The sequence below is a fragment of the Cydia pomonella genome, chromosome 3 (genome assembly GCF_033807575.1).
Source record: "Cydia pomonella isolate Wapato2018A chromosome 3, ilCydPomo1, whole genome shotgun sequence".
In the NCBI taxonomy this organism is placed as follows: domain Eukaryota; kingdom Metazoa; phylum Arthropoda; class Insecta; order Lepidoptera; family Tortricidae; genus Cydia; species Cydia pomonella.
In genome coordinates, this window is record NC_084705.1 from 16,542,222 (window position 1) to 16,560,042 (window position 17,821).

General features: G+C 38.9%; 1 protein-coding gene across 5 annotated transcripts in view; it reads left to right on the forward strand.

Moving 5' to 3' along the window:
* The first annotated feature begins 540 nt into the window (after positions 1–540).
* Positions 541–17,821, forward strand: part of LOC133516187 (peripheral plasma membrane protein CASK) — a 381,125-nt gene continuing 363,844 nt past the window's right edge. The window contains exons 1-10 of one of the 5 annotated variants that reach the window (XM_061848974.1): positions 541–1,673; positions 4,664–4,776; positions 5,364–5,469; positions 9,921–9,998; positions 10,642–10,823; positions 12,432–12,607; positions 12,958–13,080; positions 14,292–14,466; positions 15,412–15,533; positions 16,154–16,351. In XM_061848974.1, the coding sequence (XP_061704958.1) occupies positions 1,615–1,673; positions 4,664–4,776; positions 5,364–5,469; positions 9,921–9,998; positions 10,642–10,823; positions 12,432–12,607; positions 12,958–13,080; positions 14,292–14,466; positions 15,412–15,533; positions 16,154–16,351 (1,332 nt within the window). In that variant the 5' untranslated portion in view covers positions 541–1,614. Of the gene's footprint in view, positions 1,674–4,663; positions 4,777–5,363; positions 5,470–9,920; positions 9,999–10,641; positions 10,824–10,905; positions 11,482–12,431; positions 12,608–12,957; positions 13,081–14,291; positions 14,467–15,411; positions 15,534–16,153; positions 16,352–17,821 lie in introns of those variants that run through there. The other 4 variants (XM_061848975.1, XM_061848977.1, XM_061848978.1 and 1 more) reach the window with 4 other exon arrangements.

The window sequence follows — 17,821 nt, forward strand, 5'->3', positions numbered from 1 at the left end:
TTTAAAATAACACACGTCTGTGCTATCAAAATAGCTACACAGTTAGGTTGGTTTGACTCTAATTTGATAGTAAGTGAACTTTGTCCTATTGTAAACTACCCATTTTGCACCTTTCTAGGGTCCATGTATCTAAAATACCTGGTATGCAAATAAATATATCTATATATCTCTCTATTTACTTCCAAGATTCCCGTTCGTAGACAACTAAATCAAACAGCTTAATGGCTCCTCTACACGATGGCCCAGCGTAAGCCAGTCCAAGGGACACATTTATGCGTTAGAGGGAGCAAGTGATATTGCTATCTCATTCTACTGCATAGGTGCGTCCCTTAGGCTGGCGTACGATGGGCCATAGTGCAGAGGAGCCCTAACATTATAAGGCAACAGGGGGCATACCGCGAAAACCGAAATTCGCAAATTGCGGGGATTCGGTGTTGACGTACATTATTTTTCACGTTGGTAATAAATCGGACGTTTACAAAAAAATTACGGGGAAGGCCGATAAAAGCTAATCATAGGTGACACTCTCGACTCTCGATGATGGTGAATGGTAAGTACCTTTTGTAGGTCATAGAGGTACATTAAGTATAGAGATGAAGTATAGAGATAGAGCCGGCAGATGACCAAACGAGATGCTCTTATGGAACTTTCAGTAGGAGTAGCAGAGACAGCGCAATGATTGTTTGTCCTTGTCACAGTTTCATTTATTTATTCCCCACCGTACATTTTAGTATGGCTTATGGTGGGCAACAAATAACCCGACCAAATTACGTAGGTTGTTTTTGGTATCTTGACAGGAATGACAAAACGTGTCTTTAATTTGGCGCATTGCGTATGTTCTGTCCCTTACGGGCGCACGCGTATAGCAAATCTAGTTGATCCTACCATGTATATAGTAGGATGGTTGTAGGTAATTAGACAAACAAATTAAGAATTGCCACAGACAACCGTCTGCGTATTGCGTCTGAAGCAATTGTTAAAAAAATGAACTAAGAATGTAATTGAGAGAGATTATGTAACGACAATTAAACCGCCTTTCGTACACATGTTTTGTGTTATGTCTTTTGTGCTCAAATTTAGAATTAAATGACCCTAACAGAAATCTCTAAAAACGGACCTGGGTTGAAGTGGCAACACTAAATAAGTGTCTAACTTCACATGAATAATCCGCAACCCTCGGAATTGTCAAAAGCGCGATAAGAAAATATTGCAGAATGTTTTATTTTATTTGATTATTATCAAAGTTTAGTGATAATCACAAACCCGGCACATAGTTTGAAAATATTACTAACTTTTTAAGTGCTTAATAAATTTTACTGTAGCGTTAGTGCCGTGTTATAAATGACTAAAAATATGCGCGAATATTCACGACATTATTTAAAATTTACGGTTTAAAATCTACTATTATGTCTTATACACCGTCTATCGTGTCACCCTTATAACATATAATCAACACTTTCAATTGTAATATCAAATTGTGTTCATTTAATATTTAGTGTCCTTGTAAACTGCAATCCTCTCAGGGCGTAACCTGTCGTTCTACGGGTGAAGGCTGTGTAAAAATGATATTTTTTAACCTTTTCTGAAACGTAGTGTATCTCATATTTGTGAAAAATGGCTGAGGACGAGGTACTTTTCGACGAAGTATACGAACTTTGTGAAATAATCGGCAAGTAAGTAACAGGAAACTTATAGGAAAACAGTAATAGAAGATTTCACGAATACGCAACATAAACATCCAAATATTTTTTTTTTAAATATAGAGAGTTAGTCAATTATGATTGCTATATTTAGAACATGTTATTTACTGGATTATGATAGTTAAATATTTTTTTAAATTATGAAATTGCAACTTTTTTTACTATTATTTTTCTGTAATTACTGAAGTGTGCCAGGTCACTACATGAAATATGTACCTCAGCAATCGCTTGCCCTTATCCCATTAATTTGGGGTCGGCACAGCATGTCTTTTCCTTCCATATCTTTCTGTCACTCATCATCTCATCATTCACTCGTGTTTGTTTCATGTCATCTCACACAATCCATGCACCTTTTCCTAGGTTCTATGAGATATTTACCTAGAGTATTTAATTTAGAGCTCTTTCCCACTGACATCCAGTTTTTTGTGAGTACTGTTTTCTGCAGGATCCCATTTTAGTAGTACATGTGCTAATAGTAACATTCACATTAGCTTTGTTTGGGAGATACTACATGCATACTAGTTAAAACTGGGTCCTGCAGGAAACCATACCTGGAAAAAACTGGATGTCAATATGCAAAAGCTCTTAAGCTGTATATTAATACAGTAAAAAATATTTGTTTATTTCAAAAATTATATGTTATTTAATCGAATCAATTACGATACTAAACTTATTTATAATAGTGGTTTGTCAAAATAATGAGTAGTAGTATTTATACTAATTATGACCGAGTTAAGCTCCCACTGCCATATAAGTCTTTTTGTAGAACAGGAGTACTGCTGGGTAGTTCATGTGATGATCTCAATGATATGATGACTCCTTTAGTTGTCTCAAATTAATTCGCTCAGGAGAGATAGGATATTCAGAATATTTAAGGTCACATGTCAGATCCACTTTGACACCACCACTCTTACATGTTCTATAAGCCACCTTCCAACTACATTATCAGACAGCTTCATTAAATAACTGATATTAACTAAATTTCAGCTCATTCAGACATTGGGAAGTGGTTCAATTTTAACTTACGAAATTTTAAACAATTATTTGTAACAACATAAAAAAGATATGAAGTTAAACTAAGTAGAAGTGTGTGAAAAGTAGCAACAAGTAGCTACAATCACAAATATTTAGAGATCATATTGAAAAAGTCTGTAATATTGAAAGAGTCAACATATTTCCATGTTATGTGATAACTTTTGTCATTTCTTTATATTTAATATTTAATGATCCATATTTGAAATAAATTCAAGAAAGTAAAATACTTTTTCACCAATCTCTAATCAACGGTACCTATGTTGTTGCTGTCCCCGTAAAATATTTATTTTATATTACATTCCCTACAAATGAGGGATTTTTTCAGACTTGTTCATGTATAGCATGGAAGTTTAATCATATATTTGAAATTGGGGGTAACCCAACCACTGTTTGTATAATTTTTTCTTTAGTGTAAAAATGTGTTGCTATATTTATTACAACACAACCCAAGCTGGTATTTGTGTTTGATGTTTGAGTCTACTCTGGTCATTAACAGATGTCACTCATTATTCATAAATAGGCGGGTCCACACAGAGCGAGCATACGCGCGAGGCAAGTTCCTCACGCACAAACCGGCGCATTTTCCTCGCCTGAGAGCGCGCGCCTCGGCCGACGCACGTCTACACTGGCGGGTTTGTGCGTGAGGAAATTGCCTCTCACGTATGCTCGCCCTGTGTGGACCCGTCTATCGAGTGACCAGTGAGTTGAATGATTTGGCAGTGTGTGTCAACAGCTGTACGTAATTAATTACGATTAGTAATAAAGTTATCTATTAAGAACAGTTTTATTTATGTCTTCAACAAGTAAATTTATTAAAAGTTAATGTCAAATAAAACATGGGTAAAATAACATAAGAATAATAAATATTAGCTATTAAAAAGGTAACAACTAAAGAATTTTATTTATGTCATTTTGGTAATTTTGATAATTACCTAATAATAATGATTGATTTTACTTACCTACTTTATGATCAAACACACCTCTTATTATATGTATGTAGACACAAAAGAGTAAATGGACCAGCCTCGCATTCATCTATCTTTTCTGCTATTTATAATAATTCATTATATTTTTGCTTTATATATATTAAAAAATGGACCAAAATAATTTATTGTGGTTTCATCCCTGTTACCCTCTCTGCTGGGGTGTAGAGCTCAAATCATATTTCACTGATTCCGGTTCCGGGAAGTTTGGGTACCATCCTCCCACAGTATGCCCAATACATCCAACTCGTGCTCCAGGGAACGGCGCCTACTAAATTCAAAATAAATTAGTAAATCGAATATAGTTTATAAACACAGAAAGTAGCACTTATAGTATAATAGGTGTATTTTTATTTTTTAAGTCCTTTGTATCCTATATCACTTGGAGTCAGTTCTCCTCATACCAATATAAGTTTTCATATGCACCATCTTATTTTATTTATCCATTAGGCGGGTCCACAAAGAGCGACCATACGCGCGAGGCAATTTCCTCACGCACAAACCGGCCAGTGTAGACGTGCCTCGGCCGAGGCGGCGCGCGCGTTCTCCTCGCCTGAGCGCCCTGAGGAAATTGCCTCGCGCGTATGATTTATTCCTTTTGCCAAGAATCTAGAGTTATCGCTTCCCCTGTTACTGAATGGGTTCAATTTTCGCAGTCTTCTCCCAGGTGCAGGTTATCTCTCGCGTATTAATATGAATCGTATATTTTCGTTCAGCAGAGCAGGCCGCGTAGCCAACGTACATATCGTTCACGCTCCGTGGCGAACGAAACGCAACTGTCACAGTCGCACTAATATGGAAGAGTAATAGAGAGAAATAGCTACGATACGCTACGGAGCGTGAACGATTGTAACGTTGGCTACGCGGCCAGGTTTGGTAGGTGCAGTCACGATTAATAAATTATACCTATAAATAAAATGTTTTTATAATGTCATGTTTTCGTAGGGGTCCTTTCAGTTTGGTCCGCCGCTGCGTGCACCGTCAAACGGGGCAACAGTTCGCGGTGAAAATTGTAGATGTCGCCCGATTTACTGCCAGTCCTGGACTCAGCACTGCTGGTAAGTTGTTTAAACCAGGGATCGGAACCGGTTATTTGCAAAAACTTCGAAATATTTTATATTTCGGTTTATTTTATACTCCAAATGTAGGACTCAGTTGTGTTTTCAGATAACGACTTCGTATTATTAGATTGCCTAATTAGAAATGAAGTAATTAACGAAGAACGAAAAAATACCGTTTTCGTTCCCATACAAAAAATACCGGTTTCCGATCCCTGGTTTAAACCATATTTTACCGGCAAAATATACGACGATGTGTACGATGACGATTTTATCGATGCTGCTCGTCGTAATGTTTTATATAACAGTAAAGGAAAGAAGGATTTTTTAAACTTGTATCGTAGCATTATTACCTACCTACTCTTTATTACTGTCTTCACGGTACCGCCCACGAGAAATTTGCTTCCTCGCCTCAGGGAAAGAATTCCATAATATAAAGGAGCCTGACCCCATCTCTAAACGGCTTAAATTTTCTATTTGGATAAGTTCGTCATAACCGTTTTCATTAGTAACAACAACTAGACAAACATTTCTCTTTTATATTTACTTGTAAAGTTATAAAGTTAATAAGACATTTTCGTTTCCAGACCTCAAACGCGAGGCCACAATATGCCACATGCTGAAACATCCCCACATCGTTGAGCTCTTGGAGACGTACAGCTCCGAGGGAATGCTCTACATGGTCTTTGAATAGTAAGTCTCTTTTCTTTAACCTTTTGAACGCCGTACGCAATAAATAATTGGCGTACAAAGGGTAAGCGATAGCGAAGTGAACTTATAGTTTGCTCCTCATCTGCCAGGTTTAAACTTGTAAGTTTTACTTATGTAAGTAACTTACGCGGCTAACTTATGATGAATTTGCAAATGTAAACACCCTCGTAAGCCGCTTGTCATTAGTTTCTTCCTAGTTACGGTAGTTGTCAAAATTATAAGTGTAAGTAAACTTACTTGAGGTTTCTCACGGAAGCATTTCTCGACTTATGGAATTGGATCGATAAGCAAAGTTCTTATGGGACTCTTTGTCGTGATAATGTCTAAACAAACTGGTCGCCATCTAAGATGGAAAAGCTAATTACTTATTTTGAAACCATACCATACTTTTCCATTTATGATTTCGTATTTATCCCGTCCAGAATGAGCTTAATTTACAAATCAGCCAAATTTTTAAACAAACGAAAAAAAATTGACAGCAAAATAGACATCGGCCCTTATATGCTATAAAGTTGTCGTTTTGACTTGCCGATGATGAGATGGTTGTTTTGACTCTGTTGTCGATTGGTAAGTATGGTGTAAATAGGCTTGCAATAATTTACGTATTGAGTAAATATCACAGAAATATTGTAAGTGTTACCTACCATAAATAGGTGTAAATGTAGTCGTAAGCTACTTACATTAATCATACGTTGTAACTTACAAGTCTAAATCCGGACTTTTTTCCTAACTTAATAACAAAATTTCGCGCAAGCGCAATTTTTTTTACAAAAGCGACTGTTACACCATTTGACCTTCCAACTCAGAAGGCAGTTGATCAGGTATACTCGCGATATTTTCCTTAATTGAAAAGCACATATAAATTTTTCAAACATCCAATAGGTAACTGAAAGGGTTTCGGTTATTTTAAGGCCATCAAAAAAACAATTACATTTTCTTTGCTCTGTATACCTACGCACTAACCGCTATGTATAGGTACCTATTTAATCGTATTGATTGCTTTCATTATTGGTTTTTGGTTGTCATATGTGTTCTTTCGAAATGCTTAGATTGGTATTAAACCTGTCAAAGACTTTCAAATGTATCTTACAATTCCTTATATCATATATCATACTACCTAAGCTATAGAAAATTTATTGAAATGTATAACTAAAGGAGGATAAACATAACAAAAACTTTATGTTACGCGAACACGCAGACGCGGCATCGTCACTATTTCATTGTCTTTAGTATACTTGTTGCTCTCTGTGTCGTTGCCAAGGTAAATTGGGCTGAATAATTTACACCTCGTTATTACCCACGGTACGCCACAACTGTCTACGTGTATGGAAGAAGCAGTAAGACTTATCCAGGGCATGCAATTATCGTCGTCCTTGACGTTATTTCTTGTAGATTTTCTTAGCTCTTAATCCCATTATAACATAACTACACTTTACAAGCTTAGTACCTTGTAGTTGTGTTTACACTACTTAAAAAGGCCAAATACGGCTTTCTCTGAACCAAAGGTTTCCTTTGGCAGAATTAATTTTTTTGTTTCTAAGCTGTATTTAAGAAGTGGAGCTACCCAGATTTTTCATGCAGATGGGGGGGGGGGGGGGATGAGGGTTTTCAGCTTCGGCGACGTCTGAGGTTATTAACGTTGAGTTAGGTTTAAGTTTAGGCTTTAAGTCACGTTTGATATAATTTTCATCTAAATCAAAGTGTAGACTTAGATTTTATCTAGTTAAATCGGTTCAGCGGTTATTGATTCCCTATACAAACTTCCACCTCCCTTTTCACACCCGTGCAGCCTACACAACAAAAAATTGATAATTTTATGCATCATTAGATAAAATTGATTTAGTCCTGTATAATTATTTTGATCGTAAATTAATACACTTTCAGATGTTTTATTCAAATTTGCGCAGTATTTTAGTTTAAAAAAATTACATTAGGTTTAAGACGAAATGGCGGAACATTTGGAAAATTTGGAAAGGTTGGTGATTTTTAGTATGTGATTTAGGCGGTTTTTTCAGGGGTAGCAATTATTTTATATTTAAAATCTTTACCATAGGTATATCACAAATAGTGTACCTTTCTGATAGTAGTAAGATTTTTCATTTATTTCGTACTGAAAATTATGTATTTACATAAATATGATTTAGCTTATGTAAATTCTAACACTGATTTAGCAGTGTAAATCTATGTTTTATTTTTTTTTCCCCAGAACCAGTGCATTATGTAACACATACATATATTAATATCAGGCAAAAAGAAAAATTCATGCATTTAAGGGTTAAGAGATGATTTTTGAAATAAAAACTATTCTTTTCTCTTCCCCGCGACTTTAACTATCACTATACCAAATTTTAGCTAAATTGGTTCAGCGGTTTAAGGGTAAATAAGAAACTAAAAAAGTTTCTTTTCTCAACTTTTATATTTTACTTCGGAATGGTGTCAATATGAAAAATGTGCATCAACCATTTTGGTGGCTCCACTTTTAAATCCATCCTTGGGTTCTATCTTTGTTTCACGAAACGCCCGTTATTACTCGTAGTGACACCAAACAGTTTTTATCGTAGGGGAGGTGTAAAGTCTAAGAAAATACGTACATCTGAGTTTATCAGCTGAAATAGATATCCAAAGCTATATGATTTGTTTAATATGACCAGGGACTGATTTCGTTACGGTATTAACCGATTCGTTTTAAAGGTGTAATTATACCGGTTGAAATAGAAAGGTACGGTACCAGTATAAAATAACGCTGCCTCTATTTTCATCGACACCGGTATGCAATGAATTCTATATGATGTTTAATGTTTTATAGTTGGAAATAAGCCCTTCTGAAAAGATGTTCCTCAGTTAGTATTTTCCTAGCGTTGGAGTGGTGAAAAAAAAACTGGCATACTTGGTAGCTAAGTTTGTTTGAATAAAAACATTTTTAAATTTAATATTTTGTTTAATTAACTATTAATTAGGTAGAAACCTGCTAGTCTACATTCTATTTCTTAAGTCGATACCTACTCTTTGGCTATTGTTAAACATTCCCGCACTGGAAACGCCGATGTATGTTAATAATTCTTAACTATAACCAAAGAGAATTGACTGTAATAGAGAGGGAAAGCAGGGTTTGTAAAATCGGTTTTACCTGTAAATAGATTGTCAAACTGTTACCGCTATAAAAAGAATACCTATATTCCTATTAGAGGTATTGTTTTCATTTCGCTTTTGTTTTTATCGCTATATATAGGCTATTTACAATATTAAATGTGTCTATTCAATACCTCTATTAATTGCACTTGAAAGGTAAGATGTCAATCAGACACTACTACTAAATCACAACAAATAGGTGTAATATTGTAATGTCACGCGATAACATTCTGCAGAGCTGGCTGAAGTGTCAATTATTATTATGTTCTTAATTTTATTCGAAAAGGAAAAGCCTAGCCAAAGTACTAAGTCCGAAATATTCTGACAATTTAGCAATACGGCAAAGCGATATTCGAAGAAACAAATAATATAGGAGTGTATTGACATTGACATGTATTACCGGTAATGGGTTTTAAGGGTAACATGTCAAATACAGGTATTGTTGTCTAATGGCAAAATCGCTAATAGACATGAATACCGTTATTGATAATACCGGTAATCAAATCTTTAGTGATATAAATATTGAAATTCAACTATAACCGGTTGTACCTAATTTAACCCTTTTCCAGGCCGCACCAATCTTCAAGGTTTTCCCAAAAAATCCAAATATATTCCAATTAATCCAGCTTTGATGATTCATTTGAAGACAAGTAACATTTCTTGAAAGTGTAATCTAATTTGAACCTTAAATCGAAATGCTAAAGTTGAAATTCTAATGGCGCGTATGTGGTCGATAAATCGTGCCTACGTACTATGCCTGGAAAAGGGTTAAAACCGGTAGTCAGAATACCGGTAACGATCCCTGAGGGAGTCTAAGAAAATAACGTGCCCCTTAGTTTGACATCCAAAACAGATGACGCTGTACTTCGCCGTATGTTTTGCTGTAACTGAATTGTCAAACGTCAACTTTGACAATCAGAGTTACCGCAAATGCATGGTGCTGTACAGCACCATCTCTTTTACCTGTCAAATTCAAAGCACAAAATTATCTTAGATTTTACGCATAACTGAGGTTGCTGATACAATAAATGCGAAATGGGTTGTTTTTTAGGGAATCCATTAAATATGTTGCCGAGTGTATCGCTCCACGTGGAAACTGTAACCAGTGTTGGCCGAACGTTAATTAGAATTGAAAATTAAACATTACAAATTGAATCGTAAACTGTAACCGTCCATTAAGATTTACTGTTCCATTAATATGTATGGTTAATTTTTAATATTTTCAATTCTAATTAACTTACGGCCAACACTGACAGTAACCTCCTTAAATAAATAATTAATAAATAAATTTCTTAATTTTTCAGTATGGATGGATCTGATCTCTGCTTCGAGGTAGTGCGCAGAGCTAGCGCCGGCTTCGTCTACAGTGAGGCTGTTGCCTGGTTAGTTAATTAAAAATAAACTGTTGTTATTTCTGAATGCTGTTGTCAATACTATGTATACATAATTACAAGAGGATAGATAACACTATAGCATAGCTGACTCTATATGTTTTAATAGCCTTAGAACCAACTTAAAATAGTTAGATTATGTCTTAGTCACGTCAAACCTATTATGACGAAAAATATAGACTTTGAAATTAACCCTAAGAAGTACGAGTAAATATATAGTTACGTAAATAAAACATACCCCACATTATAATTGTTATAGACTACTTTTTGAGGCATCTAGTCATCTAATCTAATCTATGCGAGGGTGCGTTTCCACCAAAGCTGTGCCAGGATGCGTAGCGAGGGATGAGTTTGATATCAACCAATACCTCGCTCAGCTCCGCTCTAGTGGAAGCAGCTCAGCGGAGCGAGGTTTTTGTACATTCAAAACAAGTGAAAGAGGTGAGCGAGGAATGTGTATATACTGTACTGAACTTTTATCTCATAATGAAAGTGGTTCAGTTTGACGTACACGCTTATCTCGCAGGGTAAAGTAGAAAAATAAATTGATGCTGAGCCGTATTTTCACAAATAGTTTAGGCGAAGTAAACAGGTTCTACGATAAATATGAAGTGAAAATATTGGTTATCCCCAGCCACTACATGCGTCAGATCCTCGAGGCGCTGCGCTACTGCCACGAGAACGACATCGTGCACCGCGACGTGCGGCCGCACTGCGTGCTGCTGGCGGGCCGCGACAACTGCGCGCCCGTCAAGCTCGGCGGCTTCGGCGTCGCCGCGCAGCTGCCCGCGCCCGTGGAGCACCGCGCGCCGCCCGGTCCGTTGCCTTGCTTACCTTACAGCCGACGCGAAGCACAAGGACTGTCCAGGATGCGATCACGATCAAAATTATATTCGAAATTTAGAACCTCATGGTCGTTTTTGGTTAGCTTTAGGTCCTGGAGCGAACTGTCAAACGTTGCTAACGTACAATTTTTACGAACGCGTTGACGTTGAGAGACAGTTTGGTGCGACCGGCTCTAAGCTGCGGAATGCTGGAGGATTCCTGATAAATATCAGTGACATAAGTATGTCGGCCATAAAATGACATGATGCAATACTTGCCCCATTGAGAATAAGCATTTTGCTGAATTCATAACTCGTATTTTCATGACTCTGGTGACAGTAACAGTCTATATTTTTAACCAACTTTTAATGAAGAGTAGGAGTTACGCATAATGTCAATGCAGATTGATTCACTCATTTAGAGCTGTTATGTTAGTGTATCTGTTATTTGAATTATTACTTTTCTTATACCTAAAGATTGTACCCAAAATATTAGATTAGAACAAAACAACCTGGTGTGTATTTAAAACATTAACATGTGAACTGAAATAACCTGACTAAAAACAGGTTGTATTATACAGAACTGGTGAGGGACACTCGACCGCTAATGGGTCCCATGGGCCAAGCATATCTCAAATCAGACGAGTACGGTAAGACTCGAAGAAAATTGTGACGTAACTGCATGGACATACTGTGCGCCCTCCATTAGCACACCGTGTCTTCACTCATAACATCACTGATACACCATGTGTCTTATGCAGCAGACATCAGAGTTTATAATCGCTTGATCGAATTCTACCCAATTGGCACTTTTTCCACATACAACACGGACCCTGTTTCCTGCGTGACGTAATTATTATCTTCATTTATATTACAGACAAAATTTTATTTTCCTTCCCTCATCGGCTTTTACATGATTGGAATATAGTTAATCGTTTAATTTACATACATAGTTTCGAATTCAGTTTCCGCTTTTTTCGATAGTCAACATAGCAGCACAAACAAAAATTATCATATGCCCCTTTCTTTAGTTGAAATTGGATGATCCTTAAGTTTATGGTGGTTTTGCTCAAAATGTTGCATCTATAAACTTCGGATTTGTTTGCAATTGAAGTAATTTTTTATTGAATGAAATTATTTTAGACAAAAAAGACACGTAAATCACATACTTGATTTTACTTCTATGTCAAGTACCAAAGCCGTAGTGTTACATACCAAACTATACAAGACAAAAAGATGAACCTTTCTCGAATGTGCTTAGGATACCGTGACATCGTCATCGTGATTATTAGATTTTAAGCGTCTGTGTTTGACTCCTATTTCACCAATTAAACAACCGAACACTTACAATTCCTCGCACGTATGTACATTTCTGGATTGTCAAGTTACGATTGCCGCTTAGAGTTACTGTTACTGGCCCATCTACCAACTCAACGAATTGTTTCCTAACCCTGACCATACTTTTGTGGATCAACGAATAGCTATCGCCGCGCGGACCGTTATTGTTCTTTGTCGATCCAAAAATGTACGGCATACTTATTCTTACGACTCACATGTGAATTGAGTCCATATTAAAAGCTAATGTCGTAAATATCTGCAGGTCGTATCGGGACACCGCACTACATGGCGCCCGAGGTGGTGTCGAGCCAGCTGTACGGCAAGCCGGTGGACGTGTGGGCCGCGGGCATCCTGCTGCACGTGCTGCTGGTCGGCTACTTGCCCTTCACTGGCACGAGGGAGAGGCTGTTTGAAGCTATATGCAGAGGAAGATTGCGGGTGAGTACCTACACTATTGTATCTAGAAGAGATAATACGCCAACACACTACATCACACCGGAGGTGGTCAATGAACGGGTGGGCTTGGGCATTATGCTGTGTGTACTTATCGATTAAACTGTTTGTTCACTGACAGGAGGCTAAATTGTACATATCTCCAGTTTGTATCGGATCACACTACATAAGCAAATATGAAGCGCAGTGTGATGTCACAGTATACGACCGTTCACAATAAATAAGAGGTAATTACTAGCGTCTAGCTTCCCATACTAGTATAAAAAATGGTTATTTGGAAATAGGACATTTCTGAGATTACTTACCTTATAAAAACTATCATCGATTGTTAACAGTTTGACGCCCCCCTTTGGGATGACATCAGCGACTCCGCTAAAGATTTGGTCCAGCGAATGCTGACAGTGGATCATACGCAGAGAATAACCATCCAGGACGTGCTCAACCACAGATGGATAAGAGTAAGTAAACAAAGATGATGCGGCGACATCACCATTGTTTGTATAGTATGAATTACCTCAGATGATTTTTTTGGGCTCGGTTTCTAATCTGTCAAACCCTTTGTTTCTTTTATGCATAGCAACTTCGGCGCGTGCCAAAGTAATCATGTCGTAAAAAAGCGACTATCGTGATAATACTATCACGATAGTTCCCCATTTCCCGTTGGATATATGGATATTACGTATCATTTTATGATTAGTATGTACCGTATCTGCAGTAAACTTCCATACGTCTCTTGAAATAGGTACTGAAGTAGAACTGTGTCACTTTGTAATATTGAAAATTAAAAAAAAAAACTAAATGATATTATATTCAAAATTGATTTCTTGGGGTTATATGAGGATATTCCGTATTGTTTGTGGTATATTGCACAAAAAACAAATCAGTTATATAGTATCTGGAGGAGCCCAAACTCGGTATGTTTTGAAAATTATTTTTGTTTTAACTAAAAAAAAAAACACTGTAATGTAATAATGCGGTATATTTCTAGAATCGCCTCAGAAAGTCCTTTCATATACCACACACGACAAAAAAAGAATGACTCGGCACTTAAGGGTTTTTTTTTTTTTAACTGCGGGTCAAAAAAATTGTTTTGACCTCTAGTATGCGTGTGCCAAATGGCTAAACTATACATCGATTTACGGTTTTTCTTTGAAATTGGGCTCGTACGGCTTCCACTATGTATATTTGCGAATATTTAAAAAGATTGCAAGGTTTTCTTGTCTAGGCTGCAAAGTCCTGGTTTGAATAATATTCGCATGCACAAAATCCTCGCTGTTCTCTGGGAAATGAGATCATGGTGCTAAATCTATAATAACTACTCTTGCTTCCTTGTCTGAAGAAGTCTGCTCCTTCCGAAGGCTGTTATTGCGTGATTCGTGGTAATCGTGGTTCAAGGAAGCTGTTAGTACAGACGATATAAACATTTACCCGCCATTTTGTAAACATATTTGTCACCGTTTTTCTTAATAATTGTTTTTAATCCATGGGAGTTTGTGTACATTGTTTATGTCGTTTAGGTCTTTGTATTGTGATAATATTGTAATTCCATCGATCCTTGGACGATATACTACAAGGATGCTCTCAATTAAAAAAAAAGATGTTATTGTAACAATCATTCAAATGCCAGCTAAAGTCAGCTTACTATCTAAGCAACTTGCTGAATTTGTAGGACCGCGACAAGCAAAACCGTATACACCTCTCCGGCACCGTGGACGAGCTGAAGAAGTTCAACAGCCGGCGCCGCCTGCGGGCCGCCACGCTGGCGGCGGCCGCGGCCGACGACGACGAGGACGACGAGCAGCCCGCCAGCAAGCAGGCCGTGCTGGAGGAGGCCAACGCGGCCGGTGAGTCACGCCTCGTGTACTCTTTCTTTTAAAGGAACCGGAGCGTACCGATCAAATCACAAGAATGTCGCGCGCACCGAAACTGGGCCTTATTAGGATTAGTTCGTCTTTCTGTATCTAATCTCAAAATACGTGCCGCGGTGGAAGCCAATGCGGCCGGTGCGTCACGTTATTCACTGGCTTGAATCGAGCGACTATCATAATTGTATCCACCTCACACCGAATACCAACCTTGAGGCCAACGCGGCTGGTGAGTCGAGAGTAATTCGTTCAACCTCCCAACGGAACCCAGGGTACAGAATACCAACCTAGAGGCTTTCACGGCTGGTGAGTCACGTATTGTTCATCATTCCTCCTAGAGGAACACAGGGTACAGAATCCCAACCTATTTTTTTAAAATGAACTGAACGTCTAGAGGAACGATAAGTAAGCTTATTAAGAAACCTATTAAGAGGTCATCCGTCTGCTCGTTTGCCTCCTCTATAATAATAATAACAAAGATAGTCTGTTTGTTATTATTTTTTAATATGTTTATTTGATGTGTCTTTCATGTTGATTATCATTACTTTTGGATCACCTCTCGTACGCATTTGTTCATTGCGGAATTTGCGGAATCAAATATCTTACAGGACGTCGGCAACACCGCCACTGGGCGGTAATTGTTGGGGTATGCTTTTAACTTTTTTATGTAACGGCTTAGTTACAGATTATTAATCCATATTTGGGAAGATTCCTGTACTAAAAGACTGGTTGATTAATAAATTCAAAGGTGAAGTTAGTTCATCTACACATTTCTTGACAAGTACAGGTGGCAATTCGTCTATTCCATGACTTACTTTCAATATTATTGAATTCACCTCTTTAGGGCGGTATAACGACTAAGCGTCAGCCGCGCGGTTGATGCACTAGTTCGGCTTTCTTGTTGAAAAATGAATGTTGTTCTAGCTGTCAATCTCGTGGTGGAATCGTTGGACGACGTGGCGGTGCTGCAGGACGGGCCCGGGTTCTTGGACCCCGACCTGTTTCACAGCGTGTTGGACGACCTGCAACTACGAGCGCTGCTCGAGGTGAGGTCACATAATGAAATAAGTGGCATATAACCCAAGAGCCACGACACGCTCCGTTCGTCAAGATCATGCACGCTCGACGCTAACGCCACAAATGTATGGCGGTCGACAAGCGTGCACTCAACGAATTAATAAACCAGTGGACGTGAAATGCAGCTTTTTAGTATGAAACCCAGCGTCGCCAAACTCACACATTCATAGTAAGTTACAACACGGCATACATCATTAACAACTTTCTATTCCAGTAGGGTTTTACCGGTTGACATTTCTAGAATGAATATGCACTGTAGGTAACATGTACCATGGTCTAATATATAATGTCAAAGTTATGAGACATAATATGTATTTTAAATATCTTACAAAAGCACGCCTAATACCAATGTAATTCAGTCACCCTACATGGAATGGCGCTGTAATGAATTATTGAAAAAATAATAATATCGCTTCAGTTACCATACGCGAGTCAAGGGCTAAGTGGTGGTTCAGGTGCTACAGCTATTGCCTACTTTCCAGCTTAGTTTTAGACCATCTATTGCCACATTTCCAAACAGTGGAGTGAAAAAAACTATTATCTGAACCTACAGTACTTTAAAAATAAAATAAATAAATCTGTCGTATAGGTATACGACCGCATCGCGTGCACGGTGGTGGTGAGCTCGGGGCGCGCGCCGGCGGCCGAGGGCCGGCAGCGCTGCCGCCAGGCGCTGGACGCGGCCGCGCGCCCGCGCCACAACCCGGCCGGGCCCGCCGCCGCCTCCGTCACCACCGCCGCCGCCATCCACGACCTCCGCCGGGCGCTGGCGCTGCCGCATATCAAGGTAAGTGCCGACCGAGACGACCGGTCGCCGGTGGTCGGCCGCTTTGTACGCTGCCGTACGGCACGGAGACATCGGCTCGGCTGTTCAATTCGAACACTTTACACGTCTTCTACTATTAAGACTTTTTCGTTTCAATAATACGACATTGTCGACTTTGACCTACCTAACCGACGCGACTACCTAACTCGAGTCGGCGATGAATACACGGGCTAGTTGGTATGAGTTCAACCACGATATTGCAATACGTGTTCGTCTATTGGGATGACAACGGAGGGCCCCAAATATGTTTAATTTTTTACGGACTTCGTGGAATTATAAAAACTTTTCTTCTTTAAAAGGATATTTATTCATTAGGTATAGGTACATAAACATTGCTTTACATCAATGCTTTTCTCGGTTAAAACCAGTAGCTTCCTGTAGATTATTGCTGCGTGGATGTGCTCCGGGAGCTATATAGCTCGGCAACAATGCAAGTCCGGCTTTACAAACTCAGCAACCCAATATTCATCAAAAGGGGAGTGCGTCAAGGGGATACCATTTCACCCAAGCTTTTCACGGCGGTACTAGAAGACGTCATAAAAACGCTTGCATGGGACAGAACTGGTATCAATATCCATGGTGTCTTCTTGTCGCATCTCAGATTTGCCGATCACATTGTATTGTTCGCCGAGACCCTGGAAGATCTTCAAGTCATGGTTGAAAGCCTTTACCATGCTTCTTTGAAGATTGGTCTTAAGACGAATATGTCCAAGACTAAAGTTATGACGAACATCTCTGGTGAATCGATTCCAACTATTATGGTTGGGAACGAAGTACTGGAGGTGGTCGAGCAATACGTCTATCTTGGACATATTCTATCTTTTGACAAAACACACCAACGGAAGGAGATCTCCAGGAGGATCCAGCTGGGTTGGGCGGCATTCAATAAACTGGCGGACATTCTCAAACCCGTTAACATTCCACAATGCCTGAAAACTCGCCTCTTTAACCAATGTGTCCTGCCCACCATGACCTACGGTGCCGAGACATGGACGCTCACTAAGGAGACTGTGCATAAAATTCGAGTGGCACAGACAGCCATGGAGCGCGCCATGCTCGGCATCAAACTTCAAGACCGAGTGAGAAATGTCGAGATCCGACGTCGCACCAAGGTGCAAGACGTCGGACACGTCATTACCAAATTAAAATGGAGCTGGGCAGGACATGTTGCCAGGCAGAGTGATGGCAGGTGGGCCAAAATGCTAACGGAATGGTGGCCGCTTTCAGACGAAAGGAGTGCCTGGTGTCCGTTGGCTCGTTGGGTGGACGGCATTCGGAAGACTGCGGGTCACTTCTGGATGAGATTGGCTCGGGACCGGGATAAGTGGCGTACTAGAAGAGAGGCCTATGCTCAGCAGTGGGCGATAAAAGGCTGATATGATGATGATGATTGCTGCGTTGAATCAAATTATCACAATTTACTTGAATGCA